This window comes from Juglans regia, chromosome 3, assembly GCF_001411555.2.
Source record: "Juglans regia cultivar Chandler chromosome 3, Walnut 2.0, whole genome shotgun sequence".
In the NCBI taxonomy this organism is placed as follows: Eukaryota; Viridiplantae; Streptophyta; class Magnoliopsida; order Fagales; family Juglandaceae; genus Juglans; species Juglans regia.
In genome coordinates this window covers 3,077,691-3,105,531 of record NC_049903.1, presented here as the reverse complement: position 1 = coordinate 3,105,531, position 27,841 = coordinate 3,077,691, and the positions used below count along the sequence as shown (strand labels likewise).

General features: G+C 37.7%; 1 protein-coding gene across 2 annotated transcripts; it reads left to right on the top strand.

Moving 5' to 3' along the window:
- On the top strand, positions 1–22,936 carry LOC109007225 (DNA-directed RNA polymerase I subunit 1). 2 transcript variants are annotated; one of them, XM_018986816.2, is made up of 15 exons: positions 1–680; positions 1,340–1,509; positions 1,793–1,952; positions 2,129–2,413; positions 3,397–4,944; positions 5,194–5,586; positions 5,710–5,854; positions 6,393–6,595; positions 14,251–14,453; positions 15,871–16,069; positions 16,158–16,420; positions 16,990–17,130; positions 18,052–18,853; positions 21,372–21,970; positions 22,542–22,936. In XM_018986816.2, exons 1-14 carry the CDS (start codon positions 663–665, stop codon positions 21,966–21,968), a joined length of 5,127 nt encoding a protein of 1,708 aa, XP_018842361.1. In that variant the 5' UTR covers positions 1–662; the 3' UTR covers positions 21,969–21,970; positions 22,542–22,936. The 2 variants fall into 2 exon arrangements, with proteins under 2 accessions (XP_018842361.1, XP_018842360.1); XM_018986815.2 differs by lacking the exon at positions 22,542–22,936 and having other exon boundaries at positions 21,372–22,114.
- The last annotated feature ends 4,905 nt before the right edge of the window (positions 22,937–27,841 follow it).

The window sequence follows — 27,841 nt, the reverse complement described above, 5'->3', positions numbered from 1 at the left end:
TTCCCCAGCTCCGTCTCCGACGTCCAGCGCTTTCTCTCTCTCTCTTCCCGCTCGGGCCTCTCTTGCAGCCGCCCTCTGTCTCCGTCTGTCCTGATCTCTCATTCTCTGTGCATTTCTGCCGCCCAGGCTCAACGCCATGCCCCCGTCGTTTCCTCGACGTCCTACCACAAGTCCACGTCGGTAAGCCTCTCCGACCACCTGTCTCCCTCCCTCGGCCTCTTGCTCTCTTGTTGCCGCCCACCCCTCTCGTTATCTCCGAAATTCTCAGCCGCCCTCACCACTGGGATACCGCCAACAACGCTGCCCACCTCTACCTCTCTTCACTCAACCCTCTTCAGCCTTGCCCACGCCAAAGCCGCCACCAATACGCCACTCCAGCCCGTCCTCTACTGTCCCCTCCGTCGTCTGTTGCAGCGCCCCGCCACTTGTAAATCTCCGTCCGTGCCTGCTCTCTCTCTCTGTGTCACTCTCTCGCCCTCTATCGGTCTCTCATACCGTCTCCTCCCTCTGTCGCTCGCACTCTCTGCTCGCCGACCAAACCGACAACCCCGAACTGTCGGTGACCAAGCACTTTCTGCCTCTCTCTCCTCCCTGTTATTCTTTCTGCTTTCAATAGCTCCGTCTTGCCTAGTTACATAGCCTCGCGTGTCAGCAACACCATCATGGCTCAGATCACAGAGGTCTATCTCTCTCTCTCTCTCTCTCTCTCATATTGTGTTCGTTTCACTTATTTTGAAAATATTTAAAAAAATATATATTTACATACCTTTTGGTTTTTAATGAAATAAAGTAACTAAATTCAATGGAGTTATGGAGCGAAGCGATAACTATGTAGCTCAGTTTGTTGAGGAGATAGTTTTATTTGGCTCCGAAAGTATATGGTGAATGGAGATTAATATCAAATATGACGACGTCGGGTTGTTTTGGTTGTGATTTTGATTTTCTGGAAATTCGAAATACGAGTTTTTTTTTCTTTAATGAAGAATTGGATTCATAATTTCGGCGTGCTTTCTATCTTTTTGTTTTTCTTGGGATTTAAGAAGAGCTTAGCAAGTTGTCTGGTTTTACTCGAAACTAACATTTTGAAAAATGCATATCTGATACCAATCCAGAGTCTCTCGAGGTATCTTGTTGTTACTTGCTGTATAGAAAATAAAAATTTTAGCAAAAAGGAGCAGCTGGAAATATAAAATCTTTTAGATGATGATTTTTATTTTGTTTCCCAAGAAGAAAAGCTATAATGAAAACCTCAATTTAGTTAAACAATTTTATTTGATCAATATCTTTAATGTGAGACGCCTACAGTTCACCATAATTCTAAATCTGAGTTCTATTGCAGGGTACAACAGAGCATGTCGAAGCAGTTAGGTTCAGTTTCTTTACAGATGAAGAGGTTCGAGAGCATAGCGTTGTGAAGGTTACGAACCCCATTTTGCTTGATAGTATGGAGAGACCTGTACCTGGTGGATTGTATGATCCAGAATTGGGCCCGCTAGATGAAAGGAGTCTGTAAGTCTATTTATACTTGCCCGTTTTCATGTCATCCTGTTCTTGCTGATTTCCCATCCACAACATTCAATTTTAATTTAACACCACATCTATGTGAGAATCTGATGGCACCTAGGATGAACTTTTATGTGGTCTTCTATGCATTTATCATTATTATTAACTTTAATAGTATACTACAGACTTTCTGGAAACTATTTCGTGGTTATGGTTTATGCTAGCTGCATTTATCGTAGAATACGGCAATTTTGTGACATGGATGATATGGTTCTTCGTCTCTATGCAGCTGCAAGAAATGTGGGCAGCGTTCATTCCATTGCCCAGGTCACTGTGGTCATATTGATCTTGTTTCACCCGCCTATAATCCATTGCTATTTAATATTCTTTACAATCTTCTCCAGAGAACTTGTTTATTTTGTCACCATTTCCGGGCAAGCAGAAGCCAGGTATTTTCACTTTAATGTGTTATATATAAGAACTTGATGGCTCATAAAGACTATTGTGTTTTATTTGTACTCTGACCTTGCTTTTTGGAGGCTATTCCTATTCACTTTTTTTTAATCATTTCGTCTTCTTGATGTCTTCTCTAATGGCTGTCTTTTGAATTCTATAAAAATTGAAGGTTGAGACATGTATTTCTCAATTGAAACTCATTGTGAAAGGTGATGTCGTTGGGGCCAAAAGGTTAGATTCTGACACACCAGGTGAAACTTCATATCCTAATGATGGTGATTGGAGTCAGAGTCATGATGCCAAGTATTTAAGGCGGCAAGGTTGGACCTCTCTTCAGTTTATGGAAGCAATGTCTGTTTTCAAAAAATTTCTGAGGCCGAGGTTTGTGGTTTGTAAGAGTTGTGGGGCCAAAAATCCTAAAATCAGTAAACCTACCTTTGGATGGTTTCATATGGTAAGTTTCTTCATGTCCTTGCAGCTTGAATACTGTCCACACAAACATCGAGTGTTCCTTTTTTATCTCCTCTTACTTCTGATGATTTAGTGGATGGATTTTTTTTTTCAATCTTCTATGCTTTCAGTGAAAGTGCCTGTTATGGGAACTGGATTTCCTTGGTTATCCTTGGCTGTACACTCTCGTACACTAGACCTTTTGGCATTCACCACATTGGTTCTCCTTACCATTACCTAATTCTCATCTCCTCTTTTTCCATCATGACTGCAAAGCATATGTTTTGTAGAATGTGATGAGTGGATTCTGTAAAGAAAACTGGCTGATTGGTTGGTAAAGATTTTGTTGATATATAATGTAATTTTATTAAAGAACTCCGATAAAAAAATGTAATTTTATTAAAGAACGCCTAGAGAAGCACAACCCAAGTACATAAGAAGTATACAAAAGGAAACACCCAACTAGCAAGAAGAGGAGAAAAAGAAAACAATTTTGAAGATTGGAAGCCATGGTGAGCAGCCATTCAAGCGAGGGTGATGAATATAATAGATTTTAATTCTATCATCGTCCTCTCTCGGTCTTCAAAAGCTCAAGGGCTGCATTTTTCCACATACATCACATTAAATGTAGGGGAACCATCCTCCAAACTTCTAGATTTGTATGACCACCATAGGGATTCTGCCAACGTAGGGTTGGCAAAGTTTGGATAATTGAAAACCTTTATTTAGATAGCTGGTATGCTAGTTAAAGTCATTCTTGGCCAGGCAAATTCATAGTCTCTGAAGCTTTTTTTTAGGGGAGTGGGGAGTTGGTTAAACAAGTTACGTATTAGGTACTGAAGGTTACCAACAAAGAGAAATGAAAAACGGAAAAAATACTAGTAACAGATCAAAATATTACAGTATCGTTGTATCATGCTAAAAAAGGTCATCCAATACTTTTTTGGTTAGATAACTAATCCTCTCCTTTTGGGTTGATGTTTGTAGAGTGGCATGTCAGGTGCTGATGCCAGACGGAATGCTATTCGAGGTTGCAAGCTAGGAAGGTCAGCCACTGGTGGAACTAATGGAAAATCTTTGCCTGAGGTGGAAAATACAGATGATATGACTCAATGGGGGGATGTTGTTGATATTGTTGAAACAGATCCATCCAGTGTCGCCTCTCCAGGAGCTAAAGATAGTGCTACAAAAAAGCAAAGAAAAAAAGGAGGGGAACTGCTTCTTGATTTTGTTAAGCAGAAGGATTTATTTTCAGGACCTCTATTACCATCAGAAGTTAAAGAAATTGTGAAGCTTCTATGGGAAAATGAGAGTCAACTCTGCTCATTTATAAGTGATATTCAGCATCAGGGATTTAAAGTGAAAGATAGTGAACCAAAAACTGATTACTCTATGTTCTTCTTAGAGACTATTCTTGTACCTCCAATCAAATTCCGGCCCCCATCCAAGGGAGGTGATTCTGTCATGGAACATCCTCAAACTGTTTTGTTGGGTAAGGTGCTACAGTCCAATATATCATTGGGAAATGCTCATGTTAACAACTTAGAACGCTCAAAAATAGTAAGCCGGTGGATGGATCTCCAACAATCTATAAACGTGTTGTTTGATAGCAAAACTGCCACAGGTCAAGGTCAAAGAAATGTAGCTTCAGGGATTTGTCAATTGCTGGAAAAGAAAGAAGGCATGTTCCGCCAGAAAATGATGGGAAAGAGGGTTAATTTTGCTTGCCGCTCTGTCATATCGCCGGATCCCTATTTAGCAGTTAATGAAATTGGAATTCCTCCTTATTTTGCATTAAGATTAACCTATCCCGAGAGGGTGACTCCTTGGAATGTTGTCAAGTTGAGGAATGCTATCATCAATGGTTCGGATATTCATCCTGGAGCTACACAATATGGTGATAAGCTAGATACTAAGCAACTACCACCAAGTCGCAAGGGGCGCATTGCAATATCAAGGAAATTGCCATCATCACGAGGTCTCCTCACACAGCATGGGAAAAGCTGTGATTATGAATTTGAAGGAAAATTTGTACGTCGCCACTTGCAAGATGGGGATATTGTGCTTGTTAACAGACAGCCCACTCTACACAAGCCCAGTATAATGGCACATGTAGTTCGTGTGTTAAAGGGGGAGAAAACACTTCGGATGCACTATGCAAACTGCAGTACGTACAATGCTGATTTTGATGGAGATGAAATGAATGTTCACTTCCCACAAGATGAAATTTCTCGTGCAGAAGCTTACAACATTGTAAATGCCAATAATCAATATGTCAAGCCCACAAGTGGTGAACCCATTAGAGCCTTGATTCAAGATCATGTCGTAAGTGCTGTGCTTCTTACAAAGAAGGATACATTTTTTACTGGCGACGAGTTCAACCAGCTTCTTTATTGTGCTGGCATCTCTACTGCTCGTCCAGTTTCTTTCTTAGGAAAATTTGGCCAGAAAGTTTGCATGTTGAACTCTGAAGATGAGATGCAGCCCCTTCTGCCGGCAATATGGAAACCAGTGCCTCTGTGGACTGGGAAACAGGTTAGAATTATTTGATGCTGCAAAATAATTCTGTATTTCATACTAAATGCCGACCAGTTTGAAGTTTAGTTATCAAAAATTAAGATTTTTTCCCTTCTCATTTGACGCATGACCATGCTTGATGTTCCTGGACCTTTGAATGTGAACTTTACATATCTTTTCCATTACACGGTTGTTAATCAAAAGTCAGTGACATGTAGATACTATCATCGTCTTATACATATATTTTTGTTTTATTTTCCTTTGTAGGTGATTAGCGCCTTGCTAAATCATATTACTAAGGGTCACCCTCCATTTACTGTTGAAAAAGATGCAAAACTCCCACGTGATTTTTTTAAGAGCGGGAGTGATGAGGATGAACTGAACAAAGAAGAAAAGGCTGATAAAAAGGGAACAAAGGAAAGGGTGCTGGATGACAAGAAACTTAGTAAAGGGAAAAGGGTTGATGGAAATGCATCAAAGAAAAAGGAGCCTGATGAAGATAAACTGTTGATATATAGGAATGACTTGGTGCGGGGTGTGATTGACAAGGCTCAGTTTGGTGAATATGGTTTGGTTCATACAGTGCAGGAGCTCTATGGCTCAAACACTGCAGGGATCCTGCTTTCTGCGTTGAGCCGTTTATTTACTGCTTTTTTGCAGGTCAGCCAGCTTTGAGCTCTATTGCTCAAAATCTTGTTTTGAAGGATTTCTTTTCCGCAGTTCCCATGGCAAGATTGTTTGGACAAGTAATTAAACTTCTGTTTTCTGATCTTTATGATTCAGGTGCATGGGTTCACCTGTGGAGTAGATGATCTTTTGCTAATGAAGAAAAAAGATGATGACAGGGACAAAAACCTTCAAGATTGTGAGAAAGTTGGTGAAGAAGTTCACCGTATGTTTGTTAGTGATAAGGGTGGTGATAAAATAGGTATGTTATAGATCATGTAGAAAAGCTCTGCCTCAAACTGTGTTTCCTCTGCAAATATGATATTATTTTGATTAATGCGGTTGTTCTAACTGCAATTGATTTACTCGAAGGCCACTGTTCTATTTTAGATTTGCTTTCAACTTACCTCGTTGATTCCATGCCACAGATAATGGTTGTTAACTTAGATTTTTCAATTCTCTTCTTCTCTCCTCCCTTTTTGGAAAATGATTGGTATGAAAAAGCATGTTAAAAGAAATTCAATGATGCTTTGGGGATGATGATGCTAGAGCATCTTATCCATTTAACTAAAGCTGGCACATTGGTTCATGTATTAGATGTGTGTGAATGCCCTTTCTTGTGCCCTCCATTTTTTCCCCTTTGCTTTGACTCGCAGGCTTAGGCCTCAATTTTCCTTCACATGGTCATGTACTGCTCATGCTGCTGCTTATGTCCTATAAAAAATCACATTTCTATCATTTTATTGAGCATGCTTGTTGTAGTGGGTATCTGACATCTTAATCCATTGTTTAATATGCAGATCTCCTGCAGCTGAAAATTGAAGAAAAGATACGCAGTAATGGAGAACCTGCATTGACAGACTTGGACAGGAAGATGATAAGCAAGCTCAATGAAGAATTAAGTAAGAACTTCTTCAAAGAGTTGTTGTCCAGAGGGTTATTGAAACCCTCTGGAAAGAACTGTATTTCTCTCATGACTACATCTGGGGCTAAGGGTGCATCGGTAAGCTCTTATTGTTCTCATGATACTGTATATTTTTTCTGTATTAGACTTCTGATTGAAATTCTTACTGGCAAGGCCTGTTGGCTTCAATTGTTGAAGTTTGATATGGAAATTGAGTAATATTATAAATTTCCTATAGAGGAGAAAGCAATGACATGTTGATAGTGTAATTTTGACATAGTTTCTGAATGCTGGTGGATGTCTTCAGTTAGTAAAATCATCTAAGCCAGTAGCTGACCTTTTTTATGGTTCATCCCTTGCAACTCATCTAATTTGTTGATTTCTTTCAAGGGTTCCAGCATAGATAAAAGGATGATGGAATTTTTTATCATTTCACTCTTTGCTGAGTTGCTGTAACGTTAGTATCATGAGTTTTTGTTTTCTTTTCAGGTTTCTAGAATGTAATTAGGTGACATGGTGGTGGCATTATGCTACAAGGAGGGGGAGTATGTGGTGATTAATGGTGGACTATGTATGGAAGTATGTGGAAGGGATGGTGCTCCAATGAGGTTAATGACCTTTCAGAGTAAGGTTGTGGAAAAACATTGATTGACGATGGGGAGTATTTTCTAGATTAGTAGTACTTGCTGCGAGATAGGTTTAGGATTCGCTTTTTGCATGATATATGTTGTTGAGTCGCTCAGATGGGGGGATTACATCAAATCCGTCTGAGATCACGGATCATATTACCAACTTCTATGAACAATTACTTTTGGAACAATTCTCTTGGAGACCACGCCTGGATGGTATTATTTTTGAGTCGCTCGATCACCATGAAGCAAGTTGGCTAGAGAGACCATTTGAGGAGGCGGAGGTTTGCAAGGTAGTGTGAAGTATGGCAGATGATAAAGCTCTAGGTCCGGATGGGTTCACTATGGCTTTCTTTAAGGCATACTGGGAAGTAGTTAAAAATGACATCATGAGCTTCTTCCATGAGTTTCACGAACGAGGTACTTTCGAAAGAAGCCTTAATGTTACATTCATTGCTCTTATTCCAAAGAGGTCGGGAGTGGTGGAGGATTAAGGATTTTCGCCCTATTAGCTTGATGATTGGAATGTACTAAATTCTTTCGAAGGTTTTGGCTAATAGATTGAATACGGTATTGGAGAAGATCATTTCCAAGCCCCAGAATGCCTTCGTACGAGGTCGGCAAATCCTTTATTTTGTCCTCATTGCCAATGAATGCTTGGAGAGTCGCATCAAGTCGAGTGTTCTAGGGTTATTATGCAAACTTGACATGGAGAAGGCATATGATCGAGTAAACTGGAATTTTTTGTTACACATGCTTGAGAGGTGTGGCCTTGGAGGGAGATGGTGCTCTTAAATCAATTTTGTATATCCACAGTACACTTCTCCATTTTGGTGAATGGTACTCCAAGGGGCTTCTTTGGAAGCTCTAGGGGATTGAGGCATGGTGATCCCCTATCCCTACCACTTTTTGTTTTCATAATGAAAGCTTTTAGTAAAATGACTATAGGTTTTGTGGAAGATGGATTTCTATCTGGCTTTGTAGTAGGGGATGCAAGAATCGGCACAACTGAGATGACCCACCTCCTATTTGTGGATGATACTCTTGTATTTTGTGGTGCGAGTCACAATCACATTCAAGCTTTGCGGGCTCTTCTACTTTGTTTTGAAGCGGCATCGAGATTGAAACTGAAACTCGCCAAGTCAGAATTAGTTCCAGTTGGAAATGTTCCAGGTGTTTTGAGCTTCGCCAACATTTTGGGGTGCAAAGTCTGGAGTCCATTTGGGATGGGGTGTTGGAAAAGATGGTTTGTAGTAGGGGATGCAAGAATCGGCACAATTGAGATGACCAATCTCCTATTTGCGATGATACTCTTGTATTTTGTGGTGCTAGTCACAATCACATTCAAGCTTTGCGGGCTCTTCTACTTTGTGGTTTTGAAGCGGCATCGGGATTGAAAGTGAAACTCGCCAAGTTAGAATTAGTTCCAGTTGGAAATGTTTTTTTTTTTATAAGTAAGAAGTAAATTTTATTCATATGAATGAAATAGGCATAGCCCGTATACACAGGAAGTATACATAAGAAAACACGTAAATACATTCTAGCTCAAGGAAAGAAAGTCATGGACATTGTTCCCATCAAGTACAATAGCTGAGAACCAAAGCATTAAAGTGCGCATAAAAAAATTCTGGAGTTCCGCCATTGTGCGCTCCCCATCTTCAAAGCATCTCTCATTCCTTTCCGACTATGTACACCACATGATACACAATAGAATCATCTTTCATACTGCCGCCACTTGAGGACAGCCTTGAAGCTCCTTCCAACAAGCCAATAAATCCATCATCCTCAAAGGCATTACCCAAGCAATATCCATTCTTCTAAATATTTCATACCATAACCCCCTTGTAACCTCACAATGCAAAAGTAAGTGATCTACAGATTCTCCATGTTTTTTACAAAAATAGCACCAATCCATCACAATAAGTCCCTTCTTTCTCAGATTGTCCGTGGTCAAGATCTTCCCTAAAGCCGCAATCCAAACAAAAAAAGCTACTTTAGTAGGCACTTGGGACCTCCAAATCCTCTTCCATGGAAATGCAGCATTGCCTTGGCCTGATAGAATCTTATAATAAGTCCTAACTGTACATTTTTTACTGTCATTGGCCCTCCACTGCACCTTATCCTCCTGTGCCGTGGTATTTCCCATGGAATATAGCAACCTGAAAAAATCAGACACGGTGTGCAATTCCCAATCATGAATATCCCTATTGAAAAGGACATTCCACTGATAAGAACCATGAGAAAATGCCCGCATATCTTCCACGGAAGCCTCACTATTAGTTGCAATACGATAGAGTGCTGGAAAAGCCTTGTACAAAGCGTACTCTCCACACCACACATCATGCCAAAACCTGATTCTGGACCCCTCTCCCACCACGAACCGTATACGACTTTTGGAGCAATGCCATCCCTGCCTAATAAATTTCCATAAACCCACGCCATACCCCCCCTTGCTACATTGGAACACCATCCTCCCCACACACTCCCGTGTCTAGAAACAATAATCTCCCTCCAAAGCGCATCCCCCTCTAACTGGTACCTCCATAACCATTTTCCCAACAAGGCTTTATTGAAAGTCCTCAAATTGCATACACCCAAGCTGCCATTCGGAATTGGAGAACAAACTTTGTGCCAACTAACCAGGTGTAATTTTGTTTCCTCCCCCACTCCCCCCAATAGAAAGGACCGAAATAATCTCTCAATTTTAGTCGCCACCCTCGCAGGCAAAGGAAAGAGGGATAGGAAATATGTGGGGAGATTAGTTAAAGAGCTCTTAATTAAAGTGAGACGCCCCCCGTTCAATAAATACATCCGTTTCCACCCCACAAGCTTCCTCTCTACGTTTTCTACCACTCCATCCCATATAGCTCGAGCCTTAAAAGTTGCCCCCAAAGGGAGTCCCAAATACTTTATTGGCAAGGAAATGTTCCAGGTGTTTTGAGCTTCACCAACATTTTGGGGTGCAAAGTCGCCACCTTGCCAATGAAGTATCTCGGTCTTCCCTTGAGTGCCTCCTTCAAGTTGCAGTCCATTTGGGATGGGGTGTTGGAAAAAATGGAGCGGAAATTGGCGAGTTGGAAGAGGATCTATTTGTCCAAAGGTGGTAGAGTTACGTTGATAAAAAGTACTCTTTCCAATCTACCTACCTCAAAAAGTTGCTTTTTTGGCTGGTTGGCCTCATGGAAAAATTCTGACAATAGACAAGCTGAGGAAGCGTGGTATTTTCATAATGGATTGGTGCTTTATGTGCAAAAGGAATGGAAAATCAACAACCCATCTTCTTCTCTATTGTGACGTGGCGAAGGCTCTATGGGATGATATATTTGTAAGGCTAGATATTGCGTGGGTGATGCCTAAGAGGGTGGTGGATCTATTGCTTTGTTGGAATGGAGTAAGGGGAAATCGTCAAGTAGTGGAGGTTTGGAAGATGGTGCCTTTATGTCTTATGAGGTGTATATGGAACGAGAGGAATGGTTGTTGCTTTGAAAATAGAGAATGGTCTTGGTGGGGGGGGGGGGTATTAGAGACTTGTTTTACCAATCTTTGTTACTTTGGGCTAAGGTTATTGTATTAGAGGGGGCTAATTATAATGATTTGTATGCTTCTTTCTTTCCTAGTAGGTTGTAATTAGGTATATCTCTCTTGTATACCACCTGTGTACTTGGGTCTTGCCTAATTATGAGGATCAATAAATTTTTCTTATATAAAAAAAAAAAAAAAAATCTGTCTGCCTACTTCATATCTCTTTTGCCAATACCATGCAAGGTGGTTAATCAGTTAGAGAAGTTGCAACGAGATTTCCTATGGGAGGGAATAGATGAAGAATTCGAGTTTCACTTGGTGAATTAGGCTACTAGTTGTACCCTAATATGTGAAGGCTGGCTGGGAATTCGTAATTTGTTGGTTTTCAACAAGGTTTTATTGGGTAAGTGGCTATGGAGATACCATGAGGAGAGGGGAGCTTTGTGGAGAGTTATCATAGATTTAAAGTATGGTGGATTGTGGGGAGAATGGTGCTCGAATGAAGTTGAGCGGACCTAATGGGGTGGGGCTTTGGAAACACATCCGAAGAGGCTGGATAAACATGCATCGATACACACGTTTGGCAGTTGGGGATGGTTCAATTAAATTCTGGACTGATTTAGGGTGTGGAGATCGAGTCCTTAAGGAAGCTTATCCAACAATATACAGCATCGGACAAAGACAGGAGGCTTCAGTTGTAGACCTCATGGATCTTTCTAGTGGCTCTCCCCAATGGAATATAACATTCCTTAGAGCTGCCCAAGACTGGGAAATTGACACTTTTACAGATTTCTTTAATGTATAGTTGTATTATAAGTCCCTTATGAAACATTCTACAAGACCATTCTCATGGAAGAACATATGGAGGACCAAGGCCCCCCTAGAGGCCTACGCCTGAGGGAAGGAAGTGAACTCGTGCTTGTCAATCATCCAGTTGCATTAGGGAAGATTCTCACCTTAGATAATCTAAGGAAACACCAAATCATTGTATTGTATTGGTGTTATATGTGCAAGAACAGTGGGGAGTCCGTGGATCATTTATTACTGCATTGTGACGTAGCCATGAGTTTGTGGAATGATATATTTGCTAGAGCAGGGCTCCATTAGGTGATGCCACGAAGGGTTGTAGATTTTTTGGTCAGCTGGCAAGGCATCCGAGGTACCACTCAAATTGCAGCTATATGCAAGATGATACTGATATGTCTTTGGTGGTGCATATGGATGGAGAGGAATGGTTGAAGTTTTGAGAATCGTGAACGGACAATAGACGAGATTAGAACTTTATTTTTTTATACCCTACTCCATTGGTCAATTGTAATAGACTTTAATGGCATAAACGTGCATGATTTCCTTGTATCTTTAGGCACTCATGCATAGGTGTCGCTCTTGTATATGTCTCGTGTACTGGTTGATATGTACTGGGGTATGATGACAATCAACATTGGAATGCATCTTTTAAGACTTGTGAAGGATTAAGAGGTGGAATCAGTCTTATAGCTTCTCAACGTCCTGTACTCCTTCAGAATGAGGGAACACTGCAATGATCAGGTGGGGGTGGAGTCATTCAAGAAGGAAAATGTTTGAGGTTATATCTTCTATTAAATATCACATCCCTTGGCTTAACATTCCTTTCCATGGAAAAGCATATGGAAGAACAATTCCTTCTCAAGAGTGGCTTTCTTTGCCTGGACTGTGGCTCAGGGGAAGATCCTGACTGTGGACAATTTAATGAGACATCATATGGTGATGGATTGGTTTTCTATGTGCAACAAGAGTGGGGATCCCATTGACCATTTTGATGCTTCATTGTGATGCAGCTAGGGCTTTGTGGACATTGATTTTTCTTCTTTTCGGAATTGAATGGGTAATGCCCCAACAGGTGGTGGAACTACAAACAGTTTGGGGAGGTAAACTGAGTGGTAATTTGTGAGATACTGTATGGAGGTGGCTCCAGTGTGGTTAATGTGGTGCGTTTGGGATGAATGCAACACCTGCAATTTTGAAGACCACACGAGAACTCTATTGGAGCTAAAATTCTCTATGCTCTAAACTTTGCATGAATGGTCAACTGTCCACAGCAATACTACTTCTTTTGTAGCTTTAATGAATTCTTGTTCCCTTTCCTCTTCTAGCTGCCTTTTGCACACTTCCAATGTCTGGTGGCACCCCTTGCACTGTTTAAACAGAAGGCCTAATCCAAATATGCTAAAACAATTGGTAGGATCCACTTTGCAGCTCAAACCTAAAGCAGAATTTATGCTTCTGCTGCCTGTAATGTCCTTGCATTGTTTGCAGGTTTCATATATCACTTAAAAAATAAAATAAAATAAAATTCTGGTGTACTTGTAAAAAAATATTAGATTGCTGAAAGAGCCATGGACACCTGATCAGAATAAGGTTGTGCCATAAGTTTTAGACTTAAGAACTAAAGAAATAGGATTTTATGGTTGCCCAAGTTAATAACACATAGGATTTTATCTTTTAGCTTCTACTAGTTCCTAGCTCGTATTTAGGTGCTTTCTCTTGTATACTTCCTGTGTACTTGGGCTATGCCTATTTACTTGATTCAATAAAACTTCTTATTACTTAAAAAAAAAAAATGAAGTATTCTCTACTTATCAAAAAAATTATCTAACAGAAAGTATACTTAGTGTAAATTTGATTGATGACAATAGGCATAGCCTAAGTACACGAATCATATGTATGAAAAACACTTAGTCGGAAGTAGAAGCTGAACAAACATTGAACTTCCCTTTCTTAAAAGGACTCCAAAGAAGTTGTTTACACCCGCAACCCCTATTCTCATCTTCCTATTCTTGGGTCGTTCTAAAAGAACTAGCATTCCATTGAGGGCAGCCATTATAGAGTACCATTAAATCAGCCACCAAAGCCTCCTGTATCCGCTCAATCCTGTGTACTTCTGGAAAAACCTTCTTCAAAGCTCTCTCACCACAACATATGTTTTGCCAAAATTTGATCCCAATGTTGTTGCCTGCCTCAAGTCTGATGTATCTAGTGAAGACTGCCCATCCTTTTATGATATTCTTCCACAACCCTACCGTGTGGTCTGTTTGCTTTGTTCGAGCACCACTCACCCCAAGCTCTACCATATTTGGAATCCACTATAGCTTTCCATAGAGCTTCCCTCCCCAGTTGTGTAATAGTTGTGTATTTGACTTTACTTATAAAAAAAAAAAAGAAACACTTGTGTATTTGACTCTTCTATGAGGGTGACTTTTGTCGTGTGTGATCAAGGTATTATGTTCATATTTTATGTTTAATTTGACAGCCTATGATTTATGGGATGAAGATCACAACGATCAACTTAAGTTGCAATCAATACATCTATTTTGGATTTTGGTGGCACCATGCCTTAGCGAAGGCCTTTGGACCCTGCATTTTATGAACTGAGACATGCAAACTTTGTTAATGCTACTTTTGACAACATATCGATGGTCAGATATGTAGTGTCTCTATATCTAAGAAAAGTTTTTCTTGTAAAATCAATTTAACGTAAACTTCTCTGTTGTCGTGATATATTACTCTCTGCGAAAATTGCGTATAGTTTTAGCTTTTTTTACATATTTGCCGTGCCTTAAACAGGTTAATTTCCAGCAAATATCTTCTCATTTAGGACAACAAGAGTTAGAAGGCAAACGAGTCCCTCGAATGGTTTCTGGAAAAACTTTACCTTGCTTCCCTCCTTGGGATTGGGCAGCTCGAGCTGGTGGCTTTATTATTGACCGCTTTCTTACTGGTCTCCACCCTCAAGAATATTACTTTCATTGCATGGCTGGTCGTGAAGGGTAAGTCAAAGTTCAGTCGCATCCATATAATGGTGAATTAAGGATTGATGCATTCTGCAATTGGAATCTGTTTATGTACCTTGTCATGTAAAGGCATGTGATTATATTTTCGTGTTGAAGTTTCATGCTTTTTGTTTGGTTAAGATGTGTCTTCTTTAATTTTCTTGCTCGATTATTTAGGGCCTGCATTTTGCTATTGTAAGCCTCGTTGAACTCCTGTATTTTGTTACTGGAAGACGTCTTATCTTACTGTAAACATATGTAAGTACAAATGAGCGTGTGTTGTGCCTATATTCCCTTATTTTAATCTAAACTACAGTGCCTAAAAAGATGCAAGCAATTCTCTTAAGATGTCTCAAATACTTTTAAAGCTCACTTTCCAGTGGCTTGGGCATACTCAATAATGTTGGGCCAGAGGAATTTGACTACCTGAACCATGAAGGGGGCTTATAGTTTCTAACTCTAACAGAGACATCAATTAATTGAGATGAGATATCACTAAAACAATATATTGAAAGAAAGTTTTCACAGCAGATTAATGCTAGAAGCGAATATGAATGACAGAAAATGTGTGGAATAATGTTAGAGATTTTTTATTAGGTCGTAGTTATTTTGATAAAATTACTAGGATTAATCTGAAGCGAATACGAATGAAAGAAAATGTGTGGAATAATGTTTTTTATTAGGTCATAATTATTTTGCTAAAATAGATTCAGTTTTCCAATTGATGTATGAATCTAGTAATTGAGACGACAACTTGCTTTATTTTCTATGATCTGATTACAAAACCTTTCTCCCATGTCTCTTGGTGCTGAAAATTGAAAAGACATAGAAGAAAGGTAGAGATGGAGACACTGTTGCAGCAGATACAGTTGTCAAAAATCTTGGAGGCAGTGGTAGTGCTCTCATTAGAGCACTACATGGGATGCTTCAAGTTATTCTATTAATAGGGTGGTGGTGGTTGTGGGAATTAGATAAAGTGCGATGGTCTTTGAGGCTGGATGGGTGAGATGCCCAGATGTTTTAAAATGAACGATTAGTAGGGGTGATTTTGACCAAAAAAAGGAATGCCAATACCTTCCATTAATCTGAAGTATGATAGAAGCATGTGTTTAACTGTGGAAATTCATTTGGGCATAAAGACTGACCAAAATGCTCCTAATGAAGTGAAGGGGCTAGATTTTTAATTAGGTTATTCTTTGTTATTTTAATAAAAGATTATTTACTTGGTTGAACATCCATGAAAGAGATGAGCATAATCTATGGACAGTTAATGTCAATGTTTGATTAAATTTAGTCTCTTGTTTCTAACCTATTCGATTAAAATAGCAATTAAAAGGATTATTCAGATGCAACCCAGCTTCAATGTTAGTCTTCATGCATTAATTTTTTCAACTATGGTCTTTCTATTGCACAGGTTGGTTGATACAGCGGTGAAAACATCTCGCAGTGGATATCTACAAAGATGCCTAATAAAAAATCTTGAGTGCCTAAAAATTTGTTATGACCATACTGTTCGTGATGCTGATGGTTCCATTATTCAATTTTGCTATGGAGAAGATGGTGTGGATGTACATCAAACGAGTTATATTGCAAAATTTGAAGCGCTGGCTGCAGTGAGAACTTGTTACTGATTTCTGAATCTGTATTCTAAAGAAAACTAATTTCTTACAATGTACATCTCTTTTGGTTGTTTATTTTCAGAATAAAGAAATGATTTTCAAAAAGTGTGGTCAAGAGCTTCAGAAGTCCAATAGTTACATCAAGGAATTGCCTTGTGCCCTTGAAGAAAAAGCAAAGGAATTTGTGCGTGCATACTCCTTGAGACAAAGAAATCCTAATGATTTGAAAGAAGCGGATTTCTTGAAGTTAATGGAGCACAAATATGTCTTAAGCCTTGCTCAGCCTGGAGAACCAGTTGGAGTGCTTGCTGCACAGTCTGTAGGAGAGCCATCAACACAGATGACGTACGATCTCTTAATTTTTATTCTTGTTCCATAAAATGCCTCTTAACTTCATTCTATATGTTATAGAAAATTATAAAAGAATTGTGTCATGGTGCAGAGCATGTTATAGTTAGGTTAGTTGCTTTATGATATTGGTAGCATTTGGAATGTTCACAAGACTATTTCTGATTTGATCTTAAGATTTGGTGCATGCCCATAAATCTTTTGTTGTTCTTTTTTTTAAGTTTATTTAACTTCAGAGTTTTTATCCTGGTGTTATAGCAGCACAATCTTGTTAACCTGCGGTTAGTAACTGTTTCTACTTGAAATTGGTGGATAGGGATATTTCTTCCTTACGTATCACATACTAATTGATCCTTATGATTTTAAGTGGGATTTTATTTCTTCCTTACGTATCACATACTAATTGATCCTTATGATGTCCACTGGCAAGATTTGATCGTTTTGGCTGTTATTTTCTTAAGTTGTACAATATAGGTTATGCCATTTTTTATTACAATTGTAATATGTTCTTTTAGATTATTTTTCTCATTTGTTTTAGGTTGTCTAAAACTATTACAATTTATCAGGTTGAATACATTCCATCTTGCTGGGCGAGGTGAAATGAACGTGACACTTGGAATTCCACGCCTACAGGAAATATTGATGACTGCTTCAAGTGATATTAAGACCCCTGTGATGACATGCCCCTTCCAAATTGGGAGGTCGAAGTAAGTTACATACAATGATGCAAGTCCATTGTGGTCTAGATTCTTTTGTGCTTTTTTATTTCTGTTTCTGGGGAACATTTTTGCATTCTTTATATATTTCAAGTTACTTCCGATTGGTCTGATGAATGGTGTCCAAATGTTACGGAGAATGTTGCCATTCTTTATTTGTTAGTCAATAATATTTATTAAGTCAGTACTTGGCTATGCCTATTTTTGAATAAAGTTCGTTCTTACTGATAAAAAAAAATATTTATTAAGTCTGTAATGATGAATGATTCTCAGGAACCAACTTCATTCCACGCAAGATAAGTAATGACTCTATTACTTAATAATTGATTATTCCTTTTTCAAACGCCTCTAATACTATTAATTAAAAGAAGAAAAACTTCACCCATGTGTGCTTAAATTTGATACCATCACTTGGATGAGATTATTGTGAAACTTGCTTCCTCCCAAACCCTCCTTTCTGCAAATGGAAAACGAAAAAAAAAACCTGTGGTTGATTAGAGGAGGATATACTGTGTCCGGTGGTTCCCAAGGCATTCTTGCTATAGAGTTCTATCATGTAGCATAATGCAAATTCTTTATATTTTTGTGGCAGAACGGACGTAGTTCTTATGGTTTTTAATGTTGCTCTGCTGAGCATGGAATGCTGGATTTAGAACTTTAAAAATCATTAAGCCTCTTGCTAATCTAATATCAACGTAATTCTTAGGTCTTAAGCCATTGGTGGAACTTTAAAATCTTGGGTGTTACTGTTTATGCTATTTTCTCACCGATAAAAAAAAAAAAAACTATTTATGCTATTTTCTCTGTTTGTTTGTGTGATGTACATGCATTACGGTGATGAACACACTACACCCGCATATGCACAGATATACATCAAGAAAGGTTGCAATTTGACAAATTTTTTATCTACAGGGAGGATGCCTCTTGTCTTGCTGATAAGTTGAAGAAGATAACTGTAGCAGACATAATAAAGAATATGAAAGTATCTGTCATTCCCTTTGCTGTTCATGATCACCAGACCTGCAGTATTTATAAGCTTGAAATGATGCTTCACATACCTGAAAACTATCCAAAACACACTGATATTACATTAGAAGACTGGGAGGGAACCCTAGAGGTTGTTTTTGTGAGGGAGTTGGAGGACGCCATACAAAATCATCTGCTCTTGCTTTCTAAAATTAGTGGCATTGCAAACTTCATGCCAGATTCTCAGTCAAATGCTTCAAATGGGACAGAGGATGATGATGTATCTGGAAATAAATCACACCGTGAGGAAGAAAATGATGATGACAATGATGCTGATGATGGAGGGGGGTCTGAGGATCTTGGTATGGATGCACAAAAGAGAAAACAGCAAGCAACAGATGAGATGGATTATGGGGACTCTTCTGAAGAGGAACCGGATGAAGGGGAGCTGTCAGCTGTCTCTGAAAGCGAAATTGACCATGTAGAGGATGAAATTGAAGTTAGTAACGATGCTGTGATTGGGATAGTCAATGTCAAAGGTGTAACATGTGAACCATCAGAACTTGGAAAACCCTCTAAGCATAAGTTGAAGGATAAGAGAAACCAATCAGAAGCCAAACGAAAGAAGAGAGCCAGAGGAAAACTAGTAAAAAAAGAGTACGATAGAGCATTTTTTGTGAAAACCAAGGGAATGCACTTTGAGGTCCATTTTCGATTTACCAACGAACCTCATATTTTACTGGCTCAGGTTCTTTCGCATTCTCTTTCTTTTCTGTTTCATGGTAGTATCCATCTTATTATTCTTTGAAAAATATATTCTTTCTGTTTTGGGGTGCCGGGCAGATCTTTTTTTTAATAAGCAATAAGAGATTTTATTAAGACAAGTAAATAAGCATAGCCCAAGTACACAATAAGTATACAAGCGGAAACACCTAAATACTGGCTAGGAATTAGGAGCTAGAAGAAGCTAGAAGAAAATCGTGAAATTTTTTTTTTTTTATAAGTAAGAAAATGTGAAAATCATCCCCATTCAATACAAGAATATTCGCCCAAAGACAGTTTGGAAGAAAGACTCTGACATCTCCCAACAAACGTTCTCTTTCATCAAAACACTGCCCATTCCATTCCAGCCAAAGGCACCACATCAAACATAAAGGAATCATCTTCCAAATAGCAGCATGCGATGAATACCCATAAACCCTTTCCAGCAAGCCAAGAGATCCACCTGTTGAAAATCTTGTCCCTCTTAGCCACCTCACAATGCAGAAACAAATGATCAATGGATTCACTATCTTTCTTACACAAATAGCACCAATTTAAACAGATTATATTACGCTTTCTCAAATTATCTGTTGTCAAGATTTTCCCAAGAGACACCAACCAGCAGAAAAAAGCAACATTACTAGGCACCTTGGATCTCCAAATGCATTTCCAAGGGAATTGGTTGACACAATGATAAGTCAGCGTTTTATAATTAGAGCTGACAGTAAAAGTGGAATTTCCAGCATGTTTCCACAGCAATTTGTCCTTCCTTCCCTACACTAACTTCATATGATACAACCTACTGAAAAATACTGAAACAATGGGCACTTCCCAATCATGACATCTCTAATAAATCTTACATTCCATTGAGGGATATTATTAGAAAAAATTACAGAATCAGCCACAGTAGCTTCTTGGTCCCTTGCAATCCTAAAGAGAGAAGGGAAAGCATTCTTTAAGAGCCAAGTTCCCACACCAAAGACCATGCCAAAACCAAATCCTATCTCCTCCGCCCACCTTAGACGAAATATGATTGAGAAATTCCCCACCCATTCCGAATAGATTTTCACAAATCCACACCATATACACTTCTTACTTCGTTAGAACGCCAACTCCCCCAAGCCCTCCCATATTTAACATCAATAATAATATTTAACATCAATAATATTCCTCCATAATGCATCCCTCTCTAAATGGTACCTCCAAAGCCATTTCTAAAGAAGAGCTTTGTTGAAGAGCCTCAAATTGTGAATCCCCATACCGCCGCAAGCAACCAATGAACAAACTTTATCCCAACTTACCAAATGGAACTGTCTTACTTCCCCAAGATTGCCCCACAAAAAATACATTCCAAGCAAATCTACATTTTGCTTTGTCAATTCACATCACCCTTTTATGTTACTCTCTTGGACCTTTAGATATTTCTTCCTTTTCCTTTAGACTTGTCCCAAATTTATAGCCCCTTTTGAGTTGTATAGACAAATTCTATAAGTTTCCCAAATCACCTCTATTTTACAAGTCCCTTTTCTCCTTTTATGCTCGGCTAATGGGGTAAACTTGGAATTAATTGCAGCATGCGCAAAATGTTATATTTTCTCACTTGGCTTGTTCGTGACTATTTGTCATATTTTTTGAGGTCTTATTCGGTCCTGAGTGCAGGTAGATTCAATTAGGAGGAAAGGCATCTTATAATAGCATACCTTACAATAGCTACACGTTAATTTGGGTTTTTGTTTCATTCCCTCATATGGGGAGCAATGGGGAAGACTGAGTGCAGTTTAGTAAAAATAATACAGTCATCTTTTAAATCTTCCTTTTTAGTCTTCTCAAGTACTTTCTAGAGGAATTTCATCAACTGTGGAAGTGTTGAGTTCTAAAACTTAATCGTGGCCTGATAAGTACGAATTTGATGTCTTGTCATGCAAACACATACTAGTAGAGAAACAATAGAAAGCACCAAATAAAAGAGGGCGCAGCAGACATGTGGTTTGATAAAGTCGCCTGCATCCACTATGCAAGGGAGATCGATTTTGCTAGAGTCAATGGTGGAGTTACAAACTGACAACCTCGCTCTTCCCTGTGTGCGTGTGCGTGTGCGTGCAAGGCTGCTTCAGATTATAGTGGCACGTTGTTTTTTTGAACCTATACAACATTATACCCTCAAAAGTTTGACTGACAGAGCAGCACTCCTGGCCCTTGCATAAATGAACCCAATACCAGCTTACAGTTCATGGGTGGTGCCATGGGCCTCTGTCTTCCGGCAGTAACAACTATCAATCTAGTTATTGGCGTTGAAATTATGACTCACTATAGTGTTAGCATGGCTGGCTCCCCATTCAAAAGTCAAATTATCCAACATTTTTGTCGTTAGGTCGATGTAATTGCTCTTGCTATTGTGACATTTTGGATTGGGTTTTTTATATTGTTCATTAGTAATGATACATTCTTTTGATTACTGCCCCATTTTGAAATTTTGATTAATTTTTTTAATACCACTTATGTAGATTGCTCAAAAAACAGCCAAGAAGGTTTACATCCAGAGCTTTGGTAAGATTGATGGGTGTAAAGTAGTTACTTGCAAAGAAAAACAAGTGATATACTATGGTAAAAATCCCAAAGACAGGAAGGATATCTCGTCTGCAGAAAAAGAAAAAGTTCCAGCACTGCAAACCACAGGTGTGGATTTCAGTACTTTGTGGCAGTTTCAGGATGTTCTTGATGTCAGGTATGTATACTCCAACAACATCCATGCCATGCTAACCACGTATGGGGTGGAAGCCGCCAGAGAAACTATCATCAGGGAAATCCAGCATGTTTTCGGTTCGTATGGGATATCTGTGAATATGCGGCACCTAACCCTCATTGCCGAGTATATGACCCATTCGGGTGGATATCGTCCAATGAACAGACTTGGGGGAATAGCAGAGTCGACGTCTCCTTTCAGCAAAATGTCTTTTGAGACGGCTTCAAAGTTCATTGTTGAAGCTGCATATCATGGAGAAACAGACGAGTTGGAGACTCCATCTGCTAGGGTCTGTCTTGGATTGCCAGTGAAGATGGGTACTGGATGTTTTGATTTGATGCAGAAGATCGAAATCTGACGGTAAGAGGTTTTATTTGCATCTTCTTATTTTTTTTTAATGCCTGTGGAATAGATGTGCTTCTGCTGTAAATTATGGCAATTTTGGCTACGAAATATAGAACAAAGCATTATTCAGAGTCTTGTGAAGGTTGTTGGATTACCCAATGCGAAGTGGTCAAACACCGGATCGAGTTTTATTTTTTATTTTTGCCAAAGTCTCAGTTTTCTTACTGATGGAAGCATAACAAGTTGTAAAATATTTCAATTTCATTAATTTTATGGAGTTTTGGGAAAAGAGAGAAAAAGTTAAATAAAAAATATTATAAAGGTAAAATATTATTAGAATATAATTTTTTAATATAATTTTTATTTTGGGATTGGAAAAAGCTTGAATTATTTTTTGTTTTTTGTTTAAAAGTGTTTGTATTTGAGTGTTGTTTAGAGATGAGAGGAGATGAGATGAAAGGAGGAGATGAGATGAGATGAGTTTTTGGAACAAGGCATATTGTGAAATATATCCTAGACCAACCTTTCTACGACAGCAATTCGACCAATTTAAGAAGTTTTGATCACTTGAATTTGCAATTTTTAGGGTTTGGAGAAGCATTGAATCAGCAAATTAAACCAAATAGAAGTGTGGATGCGTGTTCAACCGACTAGTTTAACGCCCATGGGGGGTGCAACCATCTTAGACTAGGATGATTACAAGCACTCAACATCCTGGAGTAAGCCCTCAATATCATTTCAATAATCACAAAGTAAACAGGTCTTCCATCAGTATTAGACATTCAAAAGTTGTAATCTGTGCCAACGTCCCATGGTGTAAAGCGGAAAGTTATATTTTATGAACTTCCATAAAATGCTGCTTGTGTACTCCGATTCCGTTGTTCAATAGAAAGTAAATCGGAAAGTACCTACGAAAGTCATTCTCAAACTTAGTTTGTATCTGGATGTTGAAGTGAGTTGAGTTGAGTTAAGATGATAAAATATTATTTTTTAATATTATTATTATTTTGAGATTTGAAAAAGTTGAATTGTTTATTATATTTTGTGTTGGAATTTGAAAAAATTGTAATGATGAGTTGAGATAAGTTGAGAGAAGTTTAGTAACCAAACAAAGCTACTATTCAATCTGTAATCATTTTCTCAAATTATAAAAAATCCTATGTCCATGAAGAGAAGTAGGAAAAGACATTTATTATATTGATGTGACTTGAAGTGGTGTATTATCTCTACTTTATAGTAAAAAGAGTTACAATGTTGTAAGATATTAAGCTACAACAGTTTGTATTGTGGTTTTTTGTATTACTTTTTGTGGATTAAGCATTAATTTCCATCAATTTCTACAATCATCCCTCAAATTATAAAGTAATTATAATGTAGCTATTTTTCTTTAGAATATAATTGCCTCTAATTATTCTCAAACACACCTATTAGAAAATAAAATATAAAATTTATGTTTAGAAAAAAAAATTGTTAAATATTGGCCGCATAGTTTTGATTCTCTCTTTTTTTTTTTGGAGTATTTATGTCCCTTTTCTTTCCTAATGGGAGTAGTTTTTTTTATATAAGTCCTTATATTTACAAATCGGTATAAATGCATGGAAGGAAAACACCACTTAACATACTAAATAACTGAAATTCTACCGATATTTTTAATTTTTAAAATTTTCAGGTTTTGAGTTTTATATGATTAAAAATTAGTTAGAAATGTACAGTGAGTAGCAGTACCCATATAAATGACATATTTTATCACATCACTGATCACATGATATTATATGAGTAATTTAAAAAAAAAAAAATTAAAAGTTTTTGAATTTTAAATTTCTTCAACTTGAAATATCAACGTCCATTTGGAGTATGTATTTACTAACAACATTTTTTTAATGTAAATAATAAGTTAGTACTCATGATCGATAGTGACAACACAGCAAGAAGCCGAACTAAACCACTGAAGTCTATCAAACTTGTGAATGAAAATGACAATGTTTTTGGACTCTTCCGAGGCGGCCAATAACTTCAATACCAACCGTATATTCTTTTCCCTGATCAATGACTTGTAAAGATTGCGCCAAAGCCCTGTCAAACAGAGTTACTGAATCATTGTGATGTGGACTGTGTGAAGGAGTGGTACTGATCATGTGCCATCACAGCTCACAGGAAAGATGGCGATTCTCCAGCCAGACTTTGAAGCCAAATTCCCCATTCAAAAGATGATCAACAGTACTTCAAGATTAAATCCTAATTGGTGAGTGTCTTTGTGAGGCTAAGATTGTTTTATGGTTTATAATTTGAAGGGGGTGGGGGGAAGAAGCAAAGTGCTGAGATAAATCTATGACTTGATCAGATTTTTATTTCATATTAGCAATAGGGCTGGCTATTCAATCTCTTATTATTGTACTAGTTGTCGTGAATTAATGGGTTTTGAAGTGCTCATTGACAGACACAACCTACCTAGCTAGCTATATCCTCATGTTCTTGTAAAAGATAAACCAGTCCTGGTGCCACCTGGAAATGGAGTACGTTGATTATAATTAGGTAGGGTAGCTGCATGCATATATAAAAAAGCAATATCATTTGGAGAGATGAGTACTTAATTTAAAGCTTCTGGAGCAGTCAGAAAGTGTCAAAATCCAAGTTCGAGCTGGAGGGTTTCTTTTTGTTAGGTAATTCAACTAGCTAGCAAGCAAGCCACATATATTTTGGCCCTTCTTCATTTGATGCCTGCCAGGCCATGACTTTGCTTGGTCTCTGACAAAACATACATCATTTTCGATCGAGATCGAAGGATTAAATGCGACTGTCCCTTCAAGCAGTTAGGAAATTCAGATGGACATCATAAGAGTAAAGCGCAGAATGCATGTTCTGATTGATACACAAGCTGGCCAGCCTGCAGCCGGATCAAGCGATTTAATTTATAACGAGTCTGATCAATCATTATATTCTCACTCGTCTATGCTTTTCATGCCTTTTGTACTATTTTTTTTTGAACCCCAAGTGAAGTACTACTACTACTACTACTCGATCGATTCTATCCTAAATCATCAACCCTTAAGATTATTTGTCCCACTTGGCGATGTGTGTGTATGAACTTGATCAGATGAATCCGCCATGCATTTACTTTTATAAGCTCTCGATCCAGGTTCTGCTTGCCTAGTTTACATTATTAACTAGGATTCAATATTATAATACGATCGATAAAAGTTACAACGTCCCACAACCTCTGACCTAAGATATTCGACAATGAATTAATTAAGTCATGTGCATGTAGAGCAGAATGCAAATGCCTAGCTTGGGCAGGTAAAGTTCGTATTCAGGTTTTTGACAACAAATTCTATAAAAATAAGTGACGATCTGTGGGGAACAACGATTTAAAATCACAAGGCAATTAACAAGTGAAAACCGGCCGGCAATACAACATATGTACGTACTGATTAGATATGTTAGAATATACCGAAAGAAAAATAAAAATAAAAACAAGCAATAGTAGTCGGAGGTTTATCTATTTTTGAGGTGATTTTGTATGGGGATTTGCAAATTCAGGGAAAAGATGTTTGGAAGTTTTAGAACAAGACATGGACATGGAAACTCAATGTGGTGTTTATATATATACATGATCTTGCAAGTTACAATGCAAGCTGCACACTCGTGCTATCTTGGAAACTCAAATAATTAATAAAAGCATATATATATATATATATATATATATGAAGCATGGGATGATCTCTGGTCAACACACAACTCCGGCCTTTTACTAGATGTTAGATTTTGTTCCCTTTTGATCCCTACATTTGTTTAACATTTAATTTTACACTAATCACAAACCCAAATGTATATAGTGCTTCCCCCACTCCATGCATGTTATCCACACACTGGAATTCCGCTAAGATGTTGGGTTTCCTCGTCGAGCTGCTAATTGTTTACAAACCCCAAAGCCCATGAATTTTAAAGCAAAGTAGGGGCTATGAACACAGAGAGTGAGAGAGAGAGTGAGAGAGAGAGAGAGAGAGAGAGAGAGAGGTGTATAATTTGGCTGTTTGCACTTTTTTCATGGCTTTTGTCGTTTAATTCAACCAAAAGAGCATAAAGAAGATCTTTTGGGCTTCGTGGGCATACTCAATTTATATTTTATGTGTGTAGTACGTACTTATTATTGAAATGCAAATAATGCGTGTGGGGGGATATATTGTATTAATTTGTTTTTCCTGAATGGTGCTGCTCGTGTTAATTTCATTCTCATGAATCTGCTTTATTTTTTTTTTACACATATCATTAATTAATATTACAGATCAGTGTGATTTAGTCAAATAAAAACAGATATAAATTAAGATAAAAGTGGTACTACGTAGTACTGTAAAATATTTCATCATCCTAACCCTTTTTACACAAATATTATAATTGTAGAAAATTATTTTATCTAAATGATTTTAGTTAATTAAGAATATTATGAGATTTAAATTATGTTAAAAACTCTAATTATTTTGATGGTTTTACTCTCTTAAAAATATTTAACAAAACTTCATCATTTATTTAATATCGAAATATTAGTATTTATAAATTAAAGTTGATTTTAAATGTATGATATGTTATTTATATTTTAATTATCTATTTTAAGTTAATTTATTTTCAGTGTTTTAACTTTTACCGTTGGATCAAATCTGGAGACTCAAGATGAATGGTTGAGATTTAAAGCCCCAAACCCAGACCAAGGAAGATAGGGGCATAAATGAAAAAATTGGGTAAAAAGTGTCAAACACGAATTACTATTCATTTATGTTCATCTCATATAGACACTTTTAAAATATTAGGGATAATGAGATATATATATATATATATTTATATAAAACATAAAAGTAAGTAGAAGATTGTAATAAGACCCAACTACCAAGGACATTGATGGAAAAAAATTGTCAAACATAAAACACTGTTTATAAAGAGGTAGATACTTTTTAAGTATAAGGAGATATATATATATATATACACAGGTATCTATAATTTATTAGATGCTCTTAAAGTATAAATCATGACGATAAGATTCACATCAATCTTATCACAACATATCATAAAATTAAAATTAAGTATGCAAGTATCAATTTTAATTGAAATTACAACATCATGGGATGAATGTTAGTACCACATGATGTCCCTATTCTGAAAATACTAGCCACAAATTTATGAGAACATGCCTATATATATATGTACTATATATGCAGCAAAATGGTCCCTAATTCGATCGCTTTCCCTTTTATAATATGATCAATGAACTTTCCCGGCCTACCTTGTCACAAGCCCACCTCATGAAACACAATAACCATGCAAGTGATCACAGGTAAGTGCCCCCCATATATGCATGAGAGTGAATTTCCAACCAGGGAGTAACGTAACACGACTTTTGAGATATAGATCGAGCATTTCTGCACGCATTAGCAACAAAGTTTTGATCCATCTTTACTTGTTTTTATAACATATATATATATAGTTAGGATTATAGCTATCCCCCTTGAGAAATGCACATGATTAATTTGAAGTATAGATCAATTTGATAATTAGGGAAATACAAAGAGAACTGCTAGTGATCAGAGGTCGATGATTGATCATGAGCTGTATTTGGGGATTCAATTCAAGAAACATGAAACAGTAGTACGTACCTCATGGCTAGAAAATATGCAGTACTACGAAGTTCGAGGCAACAAGCTGCAAGATAAAATACATATAAGTAATGACATTCGTTGAGCTGTGGCCGCAAGTAGAAAGCTGCATGCCTCTCACATAAAAGCAAGCTGGCCAGGGGTCATGAGGGTTTGAGCACAGATATAATTAATTTAATTCCAGCTGTAGTTGCTCGATCAATTCGAATAAATGAGAAATTAAGTTCTTGATTGTTTTGATTTT

Excerpts from the sequence above, each read along its gene's own strand:
- LOC109007225 (XM_018986816.2), top strand. Across the intron at positions 5,855-6,392 it reads TAAGGGTGGTGATAAAATAG|ATCTCCTGCAGCTGAAAATT; the intron begins GTATGTTATAGA and ends TTTAATATGCAG. Across the intron at positions 14,454-15,870 it reads TGCATGGCTGGTCGTGAAGG|GTTGGTTGATACAGCGGTGA; the intron begins GTAAGTCAAAGT and ends TCTATTGCACAG.